General features: G+C 43.0%; 1 protein-coding gene and 1 long non-coding RNA gene across 13 annotated transcripts in view; both read right to left on the minus strand.

Moving 5' to 3' along the window:
* Window positions 1-11,225, minus strand: part of LOC137522781 (uncharacterized) — an 80,481-nt gene extending 69,256 nt beyond the window's left edge. The window contains exon 1 of the long non-coding RNA XR_011022439.1: window positions 11,114-11,225. This is a non-coding gene — a long non-coding RNA (uncharacterized lncRNA). The remainder of the gene's footprint in view (window positions 1-11,113) is intronic.
* A 380-nt stretch (window positions 11,226-11,605) lies between these two features.
* LOC137522782 (protein phosphatase 1 regulatory subunit 12C-like) overlaps window positions 11,606-18,143 on the minus strand; it is a 58,578-nt gene continuing 52,040 nt past the window's right edge. For all 12 annotated transcript variants that reach the window (XM_068242868.1, XM_068242863.1, XM_068242861.1 and 9 more), the window contains 3 exons: window positions 16,728-16,778; window positions 15,168-15,218; window positions 11,606-12,715 (listed from right to left, as the gene is read on the minus strand). In XM_068242868.1, coding sequence (XP_068098969.1) covers window positions 12,629-12,715; window positions 15,168-15,218; window positions 16,728-16,778 — 189 coding nt within the window. In that variant the 3' untranslated portion in view covers window positions 11,606-12,628. The remainder of the gene's footprint in view (window positions 12,716-15,167; window positions 15,219-16,727; window positions 16,779-18,143) is intronic.

Genomic DNA, 18,143 nt, shown 5'->3' on the forward strand with positions numbered 1-18,143 from the left:
AGTTTTCAAAGGATGAATTAATAGGGAATAATGTGTATTCTTCTATGTAAGTGCATGTTGGTATCGTACTCCCACTAAAATATCCAAGATACAGATAAAGAGACCCACGGCATGATGGAAGAAGTGCAGTGAAGAGGGATTTCTACTTCATTTAATTAATTACCCATCTGAAAGGCCTGAAATCGTCGTTGTTAGCTAGCACTAATTAATTTAGATATTGATAAAATTCCAACACAAGGGATGGTACTCATTAGTGATGTATGCTGCTCAGCTGCTAGATTGGTCATTGTCAGATCATGGCGATAACTCAAAGCCCCGAGTGTCTCAGAAGGGGTGACACAAAATGCAGACTATGGAAATATGTTTACTTACTCAGTAAGGAAGATGAAGATATAAAATAAACATTTAGAAGAAAGGGTTCAGTTTGTCGGGTTGGGGCAGTTTAGTATGAATAATACCTTAAGGTTCCTTTATAATGCCAGAATAATTATTTCATAACAAAGGTTAGCATGGGAATGGAGTATCCATGAAATGACTTATTCTTTTAGGCATATTTGTGACAAAGTTCATTTGTTTTTTGGTTTGTCTGTCACATTTATACCAAAGTGGACTCGAACTCTTGCACAGGACAGAAGGAAAACAGAGAGAAATGCACCCTGCATGTATTTAGAGAGTTTAGCCTTTCTAATTCCTCCTCATCTGTCACTAATCACAAGATGTAATTTGATCTCTCAACGGTGTCAGCTGGCTGCATCGGCAAAGCAGCTAATTTGTAAACACAGGATGTTAACCCCATGAAAGCAGGAAGTAGACCCACTGCAGGTTTATTGCAGGATTTGTATCAGCTGTAACAAAGAAATGTTTTTCTATAAAGGTCATTATACTGATAGGTATATTTTACAGCAGACAGGAAGTACTGAGTTCAGGTTCACTAACTTCAAAAATAGTAATAATTTTGGATTTGAAATCTAAATGACAAGAATTCACTGATTTAATATATGTTATGTTACTTGTGGACAACCTAATATCCACTTAAGATAGCAAGTTATTTTTTATTTTTTTCCCTGCATCTGAGACTTTCATTTGGCGTATTGCTTTTTTTTAAATACACGTCCCTTTTTTAATTGTACTAAGGGGCAAATATTTGAAAAATTGCAGTTTTTACTTGTTTCCTGCAGATCATTCTTTTACTAATTAAGATGCAAATGTTTTAGCCAAAATATTTTATACCCTTTTAACAATAACACCAAATATGTCTAAGTTTTGGAACCTGGGGAGTGTTGTATATAGCCATGAAAAGGGACCTTCATGTTTGCTGTGTTTTTTTAAAGAGAATCTGTACTCTAAAACTCTTACAATAAAAAGCATACCATTCTATTCATTATGTTTTCCTGGGCCCCTCTGTGCTGTTTCTGCCACTTCATGCTGCAATCCTCCTGGCTTGTAATTGCCAGTTTTAGGCAGTGTTTACAAACAGAGTGTGATAGGTTGAGAGGAGCTAAGTCTGTGACTGACACAGAGCCTGCAGGGGGCGTGGAGAGGGTGTGTATAGCTTCTATCCTATCAAAAGCAGACCAGTACATTCCTGCCTGAGCCCGACAAAGCCGTCAGAGGAAAGAAGATTAGATTATATAACAGAGATAATACAGCCACTGTGCAACTAGGAAAGGCTGCAGTAATTATAGGATAGAATAAATAAGGCTGAAAATTTTGTTACAGAGTCTCTTTAAAGAGATTCCGTAACAAAAATTCCATCCGGTTTTCTTCCATCCTACAAGTTCCAAAATCTATTCTAATGTGCTCTGGATTACTGCAGCACGTTCTACTATCACCATCTCTGTAATAAATCAACTTATCTCTCTCCTGTCAGACTTGTCGGCCTGTGTCTGGAAGGCTGCCAAGTTCTTCAGTGTTGTGGTTCTGTGATGCACCTCCCCCTCCAGGCCCCTCTCTGCACACTGCCTGTGTGATATTTAGATTAGTTCAGCTTCTCTCTGCTCTATTATCTTTTACAAGCTGGATAAATCCTCCTCTGAGCTGGCTGGGCTTTCACATACTGAGGAATTACATACAGGCAGAGCTGTCTGCACTCTGCAGGAAGAAACAGCCTGACACTTCAGTGGAAGATAGCTGCAGGGGGAAAGAAGCACACAAATGATCTCTTGAGATTAAAAAGGAAAGCTGTATACAGCCTGCTTGTGTATGGATGTATTTTCTATGTGTGGACATACTGTACATCAACCTACTTCCTGTTTTGGTGGCCATTTTGTTTGTTTATAAACAAACTTTTAAAAACTGTTTTTAACCACTTTTAATGCGGCGGGGAGCGGCGAAATTGTGACAGAGGGTAATAGGAGATGTCCCCTAACGCACTGGTATGTTTACTTTTGTGCGATTTTAACAATACAGATTCTCTTTAAGGCTCAGTTTTTGTACCACATTGTATTTGTAGCAGTTTTGCAATGCCAAATCATCCAAATTAAAGGCACTAATTATAAAATGAAACACCTTGAGGACTTTGATGAGGATAATATCATTCAACTAATGTTTTCCCTTTTTTTATTTCTTTTTTTTGAAAGATGATCTAACATTTAAAAAAACAAATACCAGTATTTTGTTTAAAGAATAGTAAAAATATGTATGGAACTTTTAATAATATGAATGGAAATATTTTACTTATCATAAGAAAATCTTAGGTTCAAACATTCTACTAGTTCATTTTTATCAGTGTTGCTTGAGAATTTCATTAAAAGTCATTTTCACATTGAAAATGTTATTTTTGATTTGAGAATTAATTTGCGAAAATACATTACATTTTCACAATATGGTCAAATTTTTTTTTTTATTTTCGACACAAAAATTTAGAGTAAAAAAAAAATGGGGCATTTTCCCGCAAAAAGTTGCAAAACCACAGAGATAGTTCTTTTCACCATGAAAATGTCTAAAAAACCTGAAAAATTATTTTCAAAGGCATTTTTGCTCAAAATTTAAATTTTATAATTTTTTTTTGCAAAAATTAATTTGAGATGAATATTGGTAGTTTTGATCATCACTCATTTATATAGAGAAATATCAGAAATATTTGTTGATATTTCACTATGACCTAACCTCTCCCTACTCTCACACAGATCCCGGTGGTGCCTAACCTTAACCCCCTTTGGTAGGCAATCAAGTTGACCAACACTACTAATCAAATGTACAACGCTTTGGATTGCCATCTCAAGCAGTTTTATTAAAATTTTACAAATGAAAAAATACAATTCCTGTGGAAACCACTCTTAGGGGAAGCAAATGATAACTATTGTGACAAGAAAATAAGATCCCAATACAGTACTACAAGACAGCTTAGGGGAGAGATGGTGCTTCTGAGAGAATGAATCTTATTGGTGGTTCATAAGGCAAGAAACTAGTCAAGGGAGAAAAGGTTCACGTACAACTGGAAGGGGGCTAAATCTTTGCTGCGGTTATACTTGAGCCAATGTAGGCTAAAGAGATAGAATAAGAGACCTATGGGCTGGATTAGTCAGCTTGGATTGCTCTTTTAAGGTTACTACAGTAAGCAATCAAATCAATGATTACTGTCATAGTTAAGGGTATTGCTTCTTTATAAATATGGTGTTTTTAAAAGGAGTGATCTGCACTACAAGTGTTCGAAGATGAATTTCAGAAGGGGCAATTTGCAATCAGATCTGCACTTCTAATTGATGAAAGGGAATATATGTTCCCTGAGCCAATAAGATTGATTTTATCATTACAAATGCTATTATCTCAGTTTATAGTGAAAAACACACACTGTAGAGTTATTTCAGAACCAAATATCCTCACTATAAATTGTCACAGGAACATAATCTGCACTTTGTGATAAACCGTAGAGATAGCCAAACAAAATTTGTGTCTTATCTACAGTAGCGCTATCTATTTTTAAATTGGAATTGGTAAAACTGTGAAATATAGTTTTTTCCTTTTTTTCCCCCTCCCTTTTTTCCATTAAAATGCATAGAAAATAAAATTGTTCAAGAGAAAAAATGCCATACAATGAAAACTTAGTTTGTATTGAAAAAAAAGATATATTCTTTCATTTAGGTGTCTTAAGTATGGATAAAGTTATTGCTGATTAAATAAGGACATAGAAAAATGTCAAAACTGCTCTAGTCCATAAGGGGGAAACAAGGCCTGGATACGAAGTGGTTAAATGTTAAATGTTATTTTCAAGTCATTATAAAACATAAGCTGAAACAATTGTGAGGAGGAGAGATGAAGAGATACTAGGTAAAAAAGCAGAGGGAATGTTATTTGGTGACAACACACTTTTCCTTTGAGGACCATGACTGGGTGACCGTGATCACATGATGAAAGGCAAGAGCCAAGTGTAGAGTGGGGGTAAAGAGGTCACTGGATGTACATTCTTGCTGCATGAGAAATATGCTGCTAGAAGTTGTATCTGCACTGCGGCAGCAGGAAGGAGTTAATCCAGGATAACAGTTTGTCTCAACTCCTTCCGAAGGTTTGTATCAGAAGATGGCCTGTAACTCAGCAAGATCAAATCAACATGATTACATCAGGACAGCAGTTGGTGTACCAAACTAAAGAAGACTTTTGAAAATACCTACACTAGAGACAATCGTTACAGAGCTAAAGAGACAATGGGCTCAACTCTGGTAGCTATGCGAGGTGAAGTAAATAGTAATCGGGAAAATACCGCATTCGTTATTTTTTTTTCTTTGTTTAATTCTGATACATTTTCTCACCTCTCGATGATGTTTTATAAATTACCGACAGAGGGAGGAAACATGCGGTATCTGATTCCAATCGAAATGTTTTTTTTCCGTGCAGGGGATGCCTAGCATGTGAGGAGGCTAATGGTGTAAAAACAATGGAGGTCACTTCATTCAGCAATGGACGCAAATTTAAGATCATGCAAAATATGACCTGTAATAGTCGGGGGGGGGGGGGGGGTAGTATATCTGTTGTGGTGTAGTTGTGGGACACAATACATTGGGAGAACAAGGACCCTGAAAAAAAGGGTACAAGAACATATTAGGAATATAAAAAGAAGCTTTAGTGGGCATAGTGTCTCAGAGCACTTTAGTAAGTATCACAACAGTGATCCAAAACATCTCTTTTTTTGTGGACTAGAAAAGATGAGGTACAGCTGGAGAGGTTGCCATAAAGTCAGACAGATATCTATGAGAGAAACAAAGTGGATTTACGGAATGGGCTGTATGAAGCCAGGTGGTCATAACATAGAACTAGACCTCAACTGTTTTATTGCTGATAACTAAAATGATGGTGTGGAATGATCTGTAGCAGTATATGTCTGGTGCCCTAAGGGGAAGGGGTGGCAAGGGGCGAGGGTGATATATGTATTTTTATGGTATAATGAAATCATGATGTTATGAGAATATAAATATGTGATTAGGTTGTGATAATAAAGAATTAGCATGAAGGGGTAGGGGGATAATGGAATTGATATGGTCTGTATATTTACCATATAATTTTATGCAATATAATCTCTATGCAATATAATTTAAATTAGAAATTGTTATATAAATGTATGTAAACGGGCTATCCCTCTTAACTTACCCAACTACGGTAATAAATATAGTTTGTGGTGGGAACACTGATTACAAACCAAAAGGATGAGAATAGACCAATAGCCGCAGGATTGCGGAGTGACGTGGGCATGGTAGGGGTTGGATATTGGCGAGAGAAGGTGGATTGAGGGAGGTAGGCGGGCTCGCTATGTGAATGAGAAATGGCCAATTAGAACCCAGCAGACAGCGGCAAATCAGAGCTTGGAAAAATACACCAATAGGAGAGGAGGGCTGATGTGAAATATCCTGGTACAGCGTCCAATCCCCATGCTCTTGATGAGTCATGAGGCAGTGACGAAACTAGTCGATCGAGTGGGGGTTTGGACGTACTAGGAAGCGAGAAGTGGCGGCGGACCACGCAAATTACGACGGATCACGCGACCGGTGGAGATTGCGTAGCCCAGCCCGGCTTGGCAACGGGGGAGAGCCCGTGATTAAACTCTGTGCCCATTGTACATCTGGTGACATGTGAGTGAGCAATTTTAATAAAGTAAATTGTTTTTAAACTGTATCACGCTATGAGAGGCTTTTATTTGAGGTACAAGGACATGTGAACTTGGACATAAGTATCAAGTAGGACCAGGAGTGCTGGGGTATCCTGGAGTTGTGCGCTGTTTGACCAATCTGACAGTGGTCATATTGTGTTTGGTGAGTGCGCTTTATATTTGTGTGTCTGGTGGTGGAACCATAGAAGATTGAAGCAACAATAACAAGAATGGTGGGTGTGTGTGTGTGGTGTGTGGTGTGTGGTGTGTGGTGTGTGTGTGTGTGTGTGTGTGTGTGTGTGTGTGTGTGTGTGTGTGTGTGTGTGTGTGTGTGTGTGTGTGTGTGTCATTAAGACGTGCGCTGGACTACATATATCTGATTGTCCTTAACTGGTTAAAGGGTGTGATCAGGAGAAAACAAGATTAACCACTTAACCCCCCAGTGCTAAATTTCTCCGTCCCTCTGCGCACTGCTTCACCCCCAGGGACGGAGAAAGGCGCACTTATTTGTTTACTGGCTGGGAGTGGGCGGGGACCTCGCGCGCACACTCCAGCCAGCCAGCACAGCAGGTGACTAATTGGATGTTAGGAACAAGCGTTCCTAAATCCAATTAGACGCGCCGATTGCGGACACAATGGAGACTGCTTCAAACAGAAGCAGTCTCCATTGATAACAAATAAATGTAAATAAATGTAAACAAACGTGTAGCGCGCGATCGCGCGCCCCCGCGACCCGCGCGCGCACACACCCCCGCTCTGCAGTGCAATGATTGGTTATGGGGACCCCAGTCCCCAATAACCAATCATATCACAGTAAAAAATGAATGGAAGCAGCGCTGCAATGTACAAATTGCGCTGGTGCTTCAGGGGTAAAACCCCTCCGTTGTGAAGTGGTTAAAGTGTAACTGTCGGGCATAAAATCAAAAATCAATTCTTTATTTTTATCTGGTGAACAAGTAATATGGATGCTAACCAGGCAATCCAAAAGTTAAAATCTTTATTACTTTTCTTGTTTATAAATGATCATTCCCCAGTTTACCTGACTCTTATTTGGTACGTTGCCGCAAAAAGGAAGTTGCAGGGCATTCTGGGTTGTCTTTTTGCTTCTGTACATTAGTTAAGTCTGAGGGGAAAAAGAAGCAAAAAAAAAAAGACAACCCAGCATGCCCTGCAACTTCCTTTTTGCGCCAACGTACCAAATAAGAGTCAGGTAAACTGGGGAATGATCATTTATAAACAAGAAAAGTAATAGAGATTTTAACTTTTGGATTGCCTGGTTAGCATCCACATTACTTGTTTACCAGATAAAAATAAAGAATTGATTTTTGATTTTATGCCCGACAGTTACACATTAAGGTACATGGTTTACAAAATGGAAACTTATTAGGGAACAACTTGTATTTGCTTCAAGAGGCAAATTCATAGAGAACGCGGGCTACTTAACTTCTACAATGAAGTCATTTCTAAATGGATATTTTATAGTATAAACAAAAGTACGTAGATCTTTTGCTATTTAATATAGCTCTTTGTAAATGCACAGTGGTTTTCACTGCAAATTAGATGAATCCAGAGATAAACACATGAAAAAAATTTATTTTTTGAATTTCAGGGCTCGTTTCCACTGTAGCGGTGCGGAATCGCCTGGATTCCACCGCTGAAGAAATCGCATGCGGCTGCGTTTCCCTATGCGAAACCGCGGGGAAATCCGCATGACAAAGCCACATGCCATTTCCCTATTGAATGCATTAGCGGCGATTCGCCCGCATTCCTGCCGCACGCGAAATCTGACGACCCTGTCGTGCAGATTTTTCCCGCACCGAAAAACGCTGCCGCCGCCGCACACGTGGAAACAGCCCCATCCACTAACATTGAGTATGCGAATCCGCATGAAGTGCCCACATGCGGATTCGCTATAGTGGAAACGAGCCCTTATAGATTTTTTTTTTTTTAACTATGAAAAAGTGTGTCACTTTATTGAAATGGACACACCACACTACTTTCATCAGTTGCACACCATTATTTCTCTTTGGTCATCTTGCCTCATCACACAGCTACTCAGTGGACAATGACTCCTCTTAAAGTCATTGGGAATCATACAAGAAAAAAGCAAACAAAAAAAATAACAGATACTTCCCTAAAGAGAAGGAAGGCTCTGGGTCCTATAGAGCCTTCCCACTCCTCTCCTGGTCCCCATCGTTAAGCACTGCCTCCCCAGTTTGAATCCCCTGCAGCGGGGACTACAGAGGTCTTCGGGAGCAGAGTCCTTCCGAAGACAGGCTGGTGCATACTACGCACGCGCGAGTGGGCGATAGAGGATGCTTGCGTGTGCGTAGTATGGAGCAGCGAGTGCTCCTGAAGACTTCCGAAGTGGCCGAGAGAGCAGTATTTGACCAAACTGGTTTAATACTGCAACTGGGGAGCCAGCACTGGAACGGGGATTGAGAGAGAAGGAGGAAGGCTCTATAGGACCCAGAGCCTTTTTATATTGATTCCCATTCACTTTACAGTAAATAAATAAAAAAAAAATACCTATGGAGAGGAAAGACTCTGGGGTCATATCAAGCCTTTACGTTTCTTTCACGGTCCACTTGTTCCAGTGCTGTCACCTCGTTCCAATCTGCCGCCACAGGGGAGGCTTTGGAAGTTTGCCACACGTGAGTGCCTGAGAAAGCTTGCAGGCGCAGTACGGAGCCGCCCGTCTTCAGGAGCACTCAGGCTCCCAAAGATTTCTGAAGCCTACAGCGGAGGTACAGAGCAGTATTCGACCAATCGAATAACAGGAGTGAAAGCGCTGGAACCGTAAGAGGAATGAGAAGGCTCCATAGGACCTAGTGCCTTCCCTCTCCATAGGCAAGTATCCGTTTGTTTTTTCACTTGACATTCACTACAACACTGCTTATCCAATAAGCAGGCAGGTGCGAGAAAGCGGAGAAAACAATAGTGGCTAGGCAGTGTGACAGGGCTGTATAAAAATCACAGACTGGCTAATTATTGCCTAATTTTACCACTTCCACATCGTATGAGGGCCATCAGACTAAATACTATGAAGGTTTTCTTCAGGTCTCTCCAGTTCCATGAATGTGCAGTACAATGTGGAATCTTTCAGCATAGTGGTAGCTGAAAGTAGTTGCTAATACTATGCTGAAAGATACAATACTATGAACAGGTTTTGTCGGTAAAAGCTCATTCTCCATGGAAGTGGTAAAATTGGCCAATAAAAATTGGACGTGTGTACCAGGCTTAACCACCCTGGCGTTCTATTAAGATCGCCAGGGCAGCTGCATGAGGGTTTTTTTTAAATTAAAAAAAAACTATTTCATGCAGCCAACTGAAAGTTGGCTGCATGAAAGCCCACTAGATGGCGCTCCGGAGGCGTTCTTCTGATCGCCTCCGGCGGCCAAAAGTAACACGGAAGGCCGCAATGAGCGGCCTTCCGTGTTTTGTTTACTACGTCGCCATGGCGACGAGCGGAGTGACGTCATGGACGTCAGCCGACGTCCTGACGTCTGCCGCCTCCGATCCAGCCCTTAGCGCTGGCCGGAACTATTTGTTCCGGCTGCGCAGGGCTCAGGCGGCTGGGGGGACCCTCTTTCGCCGCTGCTCGCGGCGGATCGCCGCAGAGCGGCGGCGATCGGGCAGCACACGCGGCTGGCAAAGTGCCGGCTGCGTGTGCTGCACTTTATTTCATCCAAATCGGCCCAGCAGGGCCTGAGCGGCACCCTCTGGCGGTAATGGACGAGCTGAGCTCGTCCATACCGCTAAGGTGGTTAAAGGACAACTGTAGTGAGAGGTATGTGGATGCTGCTATATTTATTTCCTTTTAAGCAACACCAGTTGCCTGGCTGTCCTGCTGATCCTCTGCCTGTAATACTTTTAGCCATAGACCCTGAACAAGCATGCAGCAGATCAGGCATTTGACATTGTCAGATCTGACAAGATTAGCTGCATGCTTGTTTCTGGTATGATTCAGACACTACTACAGAAAAATAGATCAGCAGGACTACCCGGCAACCGGTATGGTTTAAAACAAATAAAAATGGCAGCCTCCATATTCTTCTCACTTCAGTTGTCCTTTAACCACCCTGGCGTTCTGATTAAATCGCCAGGGTGGCTGCGGGAGGGTTTTTTTTAAATTAAAAAAAAACTATTTCATGCAGCCAACTGAAAGTTGGCTGCATGAAAGCCCACTAGAGGGCGCTCCGGAGGCGTTCTTCCGATCGCCTCCGGCGCCCAGAATAAACAAGGAAGGCCGCAATGAGCGGCCTTCCTTGTTTTGCTTACATCGTCGCCATAGCGACGAGCGGAGTGACGTCAGCCGACGTCCTGACGTCAGCCGCCTCCGATCCAGCCCTTAGCGCTGGCCGGAACTTTTTGTTCCGGCTACGCTGGGCTCAGGCGGCTGGGGGAACCCTCTTTCGCCGCTGCTCGCGGCGGATCGCCGCAGAGCGGCGGCGATCAGGCAGCACACGCGGCTGACAAAGTGCCGGCTGCGTGTGCTGCTTTTTATTTGACGAAAATCGGCCCAGCAAGGCCTGAGCGGCAGCCTCCGGCGGTGTTGGACGAGCTGAGCTCGTCCAGACCGCTCAGCAGGTTAAATCTCTCTATATATGGTTTCATAGGTATGCATTTAAAGGGGTTCTTCCGCGAATGAGGAAAAAAAATCAAAATGGTTTATGCATGTTCTATTAAAAATCCTTCTAAAATAGTGTGAAAATTTTTTCAAAAAAATGAATGGTTTCACCAATACAACATGTAATGTATACAGTGACGGCTGACGGGACTGTGAGGCTAATCCATTTGTTAGGGGTGTTTTTTTTGTTACTTTCACTTCATAAGCTGCTCCCTACCTAGTTTTCATTGCTGTAATGCAGGGCTATGATGAAGTGCTGTGCAATGGCAGTTACAGCTATTAAAATAACGGCTGTGCTGCTCTGTAGTTTCTGCTTGTACTTCCTCACAGAGCTGACCCCCCTCCCCCAGCCTCTCCCTGTAGGCAGAGGTCGGGCAGCTCTTCGGAGCAAATCACGTGTTTACCTCGTTGCCGGGCAACCAGACTTCAGCGTCTGTGCAGAGGACTTCCTATCCATTGCACGGCAAGTTAGCTGCCTGAGCTACAGTTCAGTACAGTACAGTACAGAGAGGGGGGGGAGGGGGGTCAGCTCTGTAAGGAAGTACAAGCAGAAACTACAGAGCAGCACAGCCGTTATTCAGCTGTAACTGCCATTGCACAGCACTTCATCATAGCCCTGCATTACAGCAATGAAAACTAGGTAGGGAGCAGCTTGTGAAATGACAGTAACAAAAAAACCACCCCTAACAAATGGATTAGCCTCACAGTCACCTCAGCCGTCACTGTATACATTACATGTTGTATTGGTGAAACCATTCATTTTTTTTAAAAACTTTTCACACTATTTTAGAAGGATTTTTAATAGATTATGCATAAACCATTTTGATTTTTTTTCCTCATTCGCGGAAGAACCCCTTTAAGTGAGTTTTCAGTGTGCTTAGTATTCCTCTCCATACCATTCCATTGACAAAGTGTTAAAATCTGAGCCCACTATGAGGATCGTGACATACTTAAGCATGGTTTCCATTTATAATAATAATAAAAAAAATAGCAAGAAAAATGTATGCACTTTTCACAACAGAAAAATAACTCCTAGCGATCTGGTGGGCTGATACGAACACCTCAATTTTTTTCTTCACGAGCTCTTCTGTGGGAGAGTCTTCAAAAGCGAACGTTGTGAGAAAATAACAGAATTGTGCTGAGAAACGCAGCATAAAGGCATTTAACGGTAAAAAAAAAAAAAGAACAGGCTGAAAGAGCGTGTACAGCACACCACATTCATAGATACTGAGAACAGTGTGATCAGGGTTCAGCATGCCTGGATACCTAAACTCATGGCTCTACACGGTTACCTACTGTAGGCCAGCAGAAACACTGTTACTGCTGTAGGTGGTCTGTGTATAGGCAGTGGTATCTGGTGTACGTCACCGACAGGCTGCAAGTTCCCATTCGGTTGCTTGGAGGATGCACAGGTGGGTTTTGTATAGAAAATAATATATTTGCTGGAGTGACTAGAGAAGGAGTATCACAGTTGTAGCTGAAAAAGGCAGGTAAGAACGCGTTTCAGCCATAGAGACCAAATAGCATCATTTGCTTACTTGTATTAAGGTTGGCCATGAGATTCTCAAGCATAACCTTCAGTTTATGTCAAGGCCATGGCTTGAGGACATGTGGATATAGGTATGGTATATATTTATAGATATACATAAAAAAATGTGAATAAAACTATGTAATAAACTAGCGTGTCAGACTCCTCCACGTTCACGGATTGGGATGCTGGCTCCAAGTCTGGCTCCAGTGTGTGCAGCACAATGCCAAACAAGACATCGCTTCTGTTCCCAGCATGTCCTCTGCAGCAGCTGCTAGATCTGGGAATACAGCGTTCTGGCCAAGAAGGTCCTTAAGCCTGTGTCAGCCTGGACAGGCCAAAGAGATCGATACTGTGTATGGCTGTTATCATCCTTGCCTCAATTCTGCCTTCACTTGGACAGCTTGCTGATGACTCGTATCAAAGCTGCATTTTCATCCTTGAGTCTCTGATTATCTGCTTTCAAGTCAGAATGGACCTGCAAATAAATCAGAGGTTAGGTTAGCACACAAGTGGTTTCCACCTTTGCTACATACCAAAACAACAACTACTGGTTTCTTGAATTGCACAATAGCACCTACTTCAAGCAATCTCTCTCTTGGCACTGTTCTGTTTTGTTTCTTTAGCATGTGGATTTAAAAAACAACTTAACCTTTTCAGGACCACGTGCATTAGATCCTACGCCGCACTTGTGGCTGTTCTAGCCTGATGCGGCGTAGGATCTACGCCGGCCCGCCGTTTCCACTCCCGACGCGATCGTGCGCACCCGGAGGGGGAGATTAAGCTGTCATATGACAGCCGACATCTCCTCCGAGTGATCAGCAGCCATTGCGTATGGCTGTTGATCACTACGATCACCGTCGGATCATAGTGATCACTTTGACAGCAGCTGCGGCAGGGAGGAAAAGGATCCACTCACCTCCCTGCTGGTCCAGCGACGATCGGTGCCCCCCTCTGCTCTGGCCGGCATCTCCGCTTCTAATGCCGCTCAGTTCTGGGTCCCGGCTTGATGACATCAAGCCGCGACCCGGAACTGCGCGGCATTAGGAGCGGTGATGCCGACCGGAGAAGAGGGGGCTACTGTGGTGCATCGCTGGAGCCTGGAAGGTGAGTGATGGCTGCTGGCAAAAGGGGGGACACCTGCCACCATGGGGGGGACACACTGCACAGCCAGCCACAGAGGGGATCCGGCCACCTGACCCCCCAAAACGCGCGCGCGCCCCCCCCCCCACAATGCCTGGTCCTTAAAGGGGGTTAGGCGGCCGGTCCCGAAAAGGTTAAAAGGAACCAAAGGTAAACAAGTACCTGAAAAAAACAAAACTCATACCTACCCAAGAAAAAGGGAAGGCTCTGGATCCTGTAGAGGCTTCCTGTGTCCTCCTCAGAGGGACCCTCAGGAACATATAGGCCCTTGCTCCTCTACTGGAACAAGTGCTGCACTACTGAGCCTGCACAACAGCCCGGAGCAGCTTGTGCACAAGCAACTCCAGCTTACTTTGTAGGAACGGCAGCAATCATGCAGGCACAGTATGGCCGTGCTTATGTCGGTAGAGGAGCATGGTTCCCGTGTGCCTTTGTGACAAGTCCTCATCAGAATTCTTCAGAGGGTCCACGCTTGGCAATGGGGAAGCAGAGGACGGCATGGGAAGCCTCTTTAGGATCCAGGAGGCATCCCTATTGTTATGCAAGTATGTGTTTTCGTATTCTAGGTTCACCTTGGGTATACTGTAAAACCTTATATTACAGTTCTGGATAGTGTGACAAGGTGTTAGAAACTCTTGGCATGTCACTGGTGACTAAGGATGAGTTTTGCGAGATGAGACACTGTACCCGCGCTCCAGTTTCAGAAGAGGCCCGGGCAGAGTGTTAATTTGCCTGAATCGCAGTAAAAGAACAGAGGCGCCAGCAGGATAAAAATAGATAAAACTTTTAAAATTCGCTTGGAGGAAGCGGTGGACTTACCTCCAGAAAGCAGACACAAAAAACTGTCTGAATTAGTATGAACACATTTATTGAAAGGTACCCCAAAGATGCAACGTGTTTCGCAGGCAAAGCCCGCTTCATCAGGCAATAAGGTGGGGACAAACAGAATTTCGGCAATAGCACGTATAGCGCTTCTGTGCTTCTTTGGGGTACTTTTTAATAAATGTATTCATACTAATTCAGACAGTTTTTCGTGTCTGCTTTCTGGAGGTAAGTCCACCGCATCCTCCAAGCGAATTTTAAAAGTTGTATCTATTTTTATCCTGCTGGCACCTCTGTTCTTTTACTGCGATACCGTGTCCACCCCTGGTGGAGGAGTAACCTGTTCAATTTCCAATTGCTATTAACATACTGCACTATATTGTGCTCTCGGTTTCATTTTTATTTGCCTGAATGTTCTGCCTCTTGATGCTGCACTCCCTCCTCCTGACACTTCCTGTTTCACAGCGGAGGTTCTGGCTGTGAAGTATTAAGTATCAGGAGAATGGAGCGCCGTAGCAAGAGGCGGACATCCATTTAAATTAACTCTCCTCTCTCCAGCCCTTGTTGGTCATAAGCTGATACAGTTTTAAGTCTTGTGAAACGATGATGAGCGAGCCGTTGGTGACCTGTATTTATATTTGTGCGAATTTGAATTCTTCCCTGTTCAGACAGGAAATAAGGAAAGCGAACAAAGACACAGAGCAACATAAAATATTTATGTAAAGTGCATAATAGTTGGAACCCCTGACAGCAGATGTGACTGTGTAAAGTGGTCGATGGAATCATAAGAACTAATGCTTGAGGGTCGCTAACACTTGTGCCCACCTACCCACACCCTCTCCTGCCCCACTGAGGTGAGTGCATACTGTAGTGGTTTAGAACAGGATCTGTGGCGGTCAGTAACTCAAGAAAAGGACACAGGAAAGTACAGATTAAAGGCAGGAAGCAGATAATAGCACTTTTACCTTTAACTCCTCTTCTAGTTCAGCCGCTTTTCTTTCTAATGCTCTTCTTTCCTAAGATGAGAGATTACCAATAAACAGTAAGTACAGAGTTCTAAAGCACTAATTCACCCTCCAGTGTTAGTAAAGGTGAATAGGCAAGCATCCCATTACTCAATTTAAATACCTTATACAGCCATTCTAGTGAAGTTGCCTTAGGGCAGGTCAGTAACATGATCTGCACCCACTAAAGGGGCCCATACACCTAACGATTTTCCCGCCGATATACAGCAGATTTGATCACTGTGATCGAATCTGCTGTGAAATCGTTGCGCAAACGCTGACAGAACTATCAATTTCCGTCCGAAATCAATAGTTCTCGTCGATTCCCGTTAATGCGTCCGTGCGGAAGCTTTTTCTCGATCGCCGGCGGGTCGGGAGTGCGTTGATAGCGGCGTTCGAATGCTTGATGACCGACACTAGCGGATTGCCGCTAGCGTCGGTCGTCAAGCATTCGTTACCTGCTCCCCGCTGTCACCGATGTCTTATTCTCTGCTGGGTTCAGTGTTCCTGTCCGGCTGCCTTCACTTCCTGTCCTGGCAGGAAGTTTAAACAGTAGTTTAAACAGTAGAGCGCCCACTACTGTTTAAACTTCCCCGGACAGAAAGAAGTGAAGGCAGCCGGACCGGAGCGCAGAACCCAGCGGAGAAGAAGCCAGCGGTGACAGAGGGGATACGCGCTGGCCAGAGCAGGTAATGTATAGCTGGCGGGAGAAAAAGGCAGCGGCAGCACCACCACAGATTGTGATCGGTTTCAGGCTGAAATAGATTCACAATCTGTTTGCAGTAAAGGCAGCCATACGATCCCTCTCTGATCAGATTCGATCAGAGAGGGATCTATCTGTTGGTCGAATCTGATGGCAAATTGACCAGTGTATGGCTACCTTAAGAAAGATGGCAGCTGCCAGGTGAGTAGATCTTCTCCAGCCAGTGAGCAGCTCTTATTCTTCAGAGTTGATCACCTGACTCCACCCAACAATCTACTGCTGCAGGAGATCTAGCAGCTGTAAAATCCAAGAGCTACACCAAACAAGCAGAGGGGCGTGGATAAGGGCTGATTCACACAGGGTTTTTTTCAACAATGCCAACATTTAACAGCTAAGCTTTTATGAAAGCCTGCAAAAGCTTGTACGAAACGCTCCCATTCACTTGCATGAGACAGCACTCTAAACCTACAAATGTTGCTTTTCAACGCTGCATTTAACGCCCACAAAGCTTCTGTGTAAACCAGTCCTAAGTAGCATATGCGCCACATTGCTATGCAAGAAGTCACTACATAAGTTCAAGCAGCTGCAAGGATGCATCCAGGTGACTCCAGTGTGAGGTCACTTGTGAAGCTTCACCAACCACCAAAATAAAAATGGGAATATTCACTCAACCGCTTTAAAACTGCATAGAAAACAGCACGTTACTTCGATGCTCGTGTGGCTAACTACGCTACTTGCTTAATGTGCGTTACAAAGGTGATGCCAGTTGTGTACAGGAAACTTTAGATGAAGCGCACTATGACGGGACAAATACGTACAAATCTTTCTAGTTCCAGTAAGGCTGGCCTCTCCGCATGTCGCTCTTGACGCTGGAAGACAAAGGAAATGACATTCATGTTAACAGCTATAAGGAGAATTGTCCATTGCATTCAGATATACATAAGTGTTACCATGCACTACATGAACAAGTCATGTGATCTAAACAGGCTGAGGATAGACTGCATCTGCCGGACCAGTGTAATATTTCCTGACAACCTGAACATCACTGCCTGACTTTACCTTGTATCGGGGTGTCTTATGGATCTAGTAAATACTAGTGTTTGTGAATACAGTAAAACATACAGGAAGGCATTTTAAACTGATATTGTTCATCTCCATCTCCTCCATATAAGACTTGAAAAGTTGTGTTGATTTAAAACAGACTGAACTTAAAGAAATCAGATGCAACAGTGTTTTGAGGCTATTTATGTGTTTGCTCATCCTGCAGCACAATATTTCTGCAGTAGGTGGTGCTACAGCTAAAAAATATACATAAAATCCATTATTTAGCATTTTATATTTATTTAGTATTTTATAAAGCACTGGCATCTTCCGCAGCCCTTTACAGAGTAAATAGTCATGTCACTGACTGTCCTCAGAACTCACAATCTAATCCTACCATAGCCATACTCTAATGTCCTACCATATTATTTAGTATTTATATAGCGCTGACATCTTCTGCAGCACTTTATAGAGTACATAGTCATGTCATTGACAGTCCTCAGAGAAGCTCACAATCTAATAACTACTATAGTCATAGTCTAAGGTCCATTTTTTGGGAAATTACGTTTTTAATGATTTTTTTTCTTGTTACAACAATAAAATATCCATTATACAATATTTAACACAGAGCATACTAGATTCGTGATTTTCTCTTAGTCTAGATTATTGTATTATTATATACTATCTGCCAGGGTATGTATTTGGCTGCGTCCACTTTTTCTAACCCTAACACAATTACTCAATGACCAAGTTTGTGAGCTTTGCGGTCTTTGGCATCAATAATTTGCATTGAAATTAAACAAATCTGATTGGCAGTTTGTGGCCCCCCCTTTTTCTGAATTTCAACCCGAGTCACCCAACGACCAACTGTACCAGGTTTGAGGCTTGTGCCATTAACAGTGCAAGAATGGCAGCAATGTAAATATTCCTCTTGAAAATCCATAGGTGAACTTTGATTGGCTTTTGTAGGCTCCACCCACTTTTGTGAACATTAAATCCTAGTCACCCAGTGACAAACTGTGCATAGTTTGAGAACCCTGCCATTAACAGCGCAAGAATGGCTGCAGTATACATTTTCCAAATGAAATTTGTATTTGTCTCCGCCTACTTTTTGGTTATGGGGATAAAAAGTATCCTATATGTTATTCCAGATAATGTACTACATGTGTGCCAAATTTCATTCCAATCCGTTC

Source organism: Hyperolius riggenbachi, chromosome 6, assembly GCF_040937935.1.
Source record: "Hyperolius riggenbachi isolate aHypRig1 chromosome 6, aHypRig1.pri, whole genome shotgun sequence".
In the NCBI taxonomy this organism is placed as follows: domain Eukaryota; kingdom Metazoa; phylum Chordata; class Amphibia; order Anura; family Hyperoliidae; genus Hyperolius; species Hyperolius riggenbachi.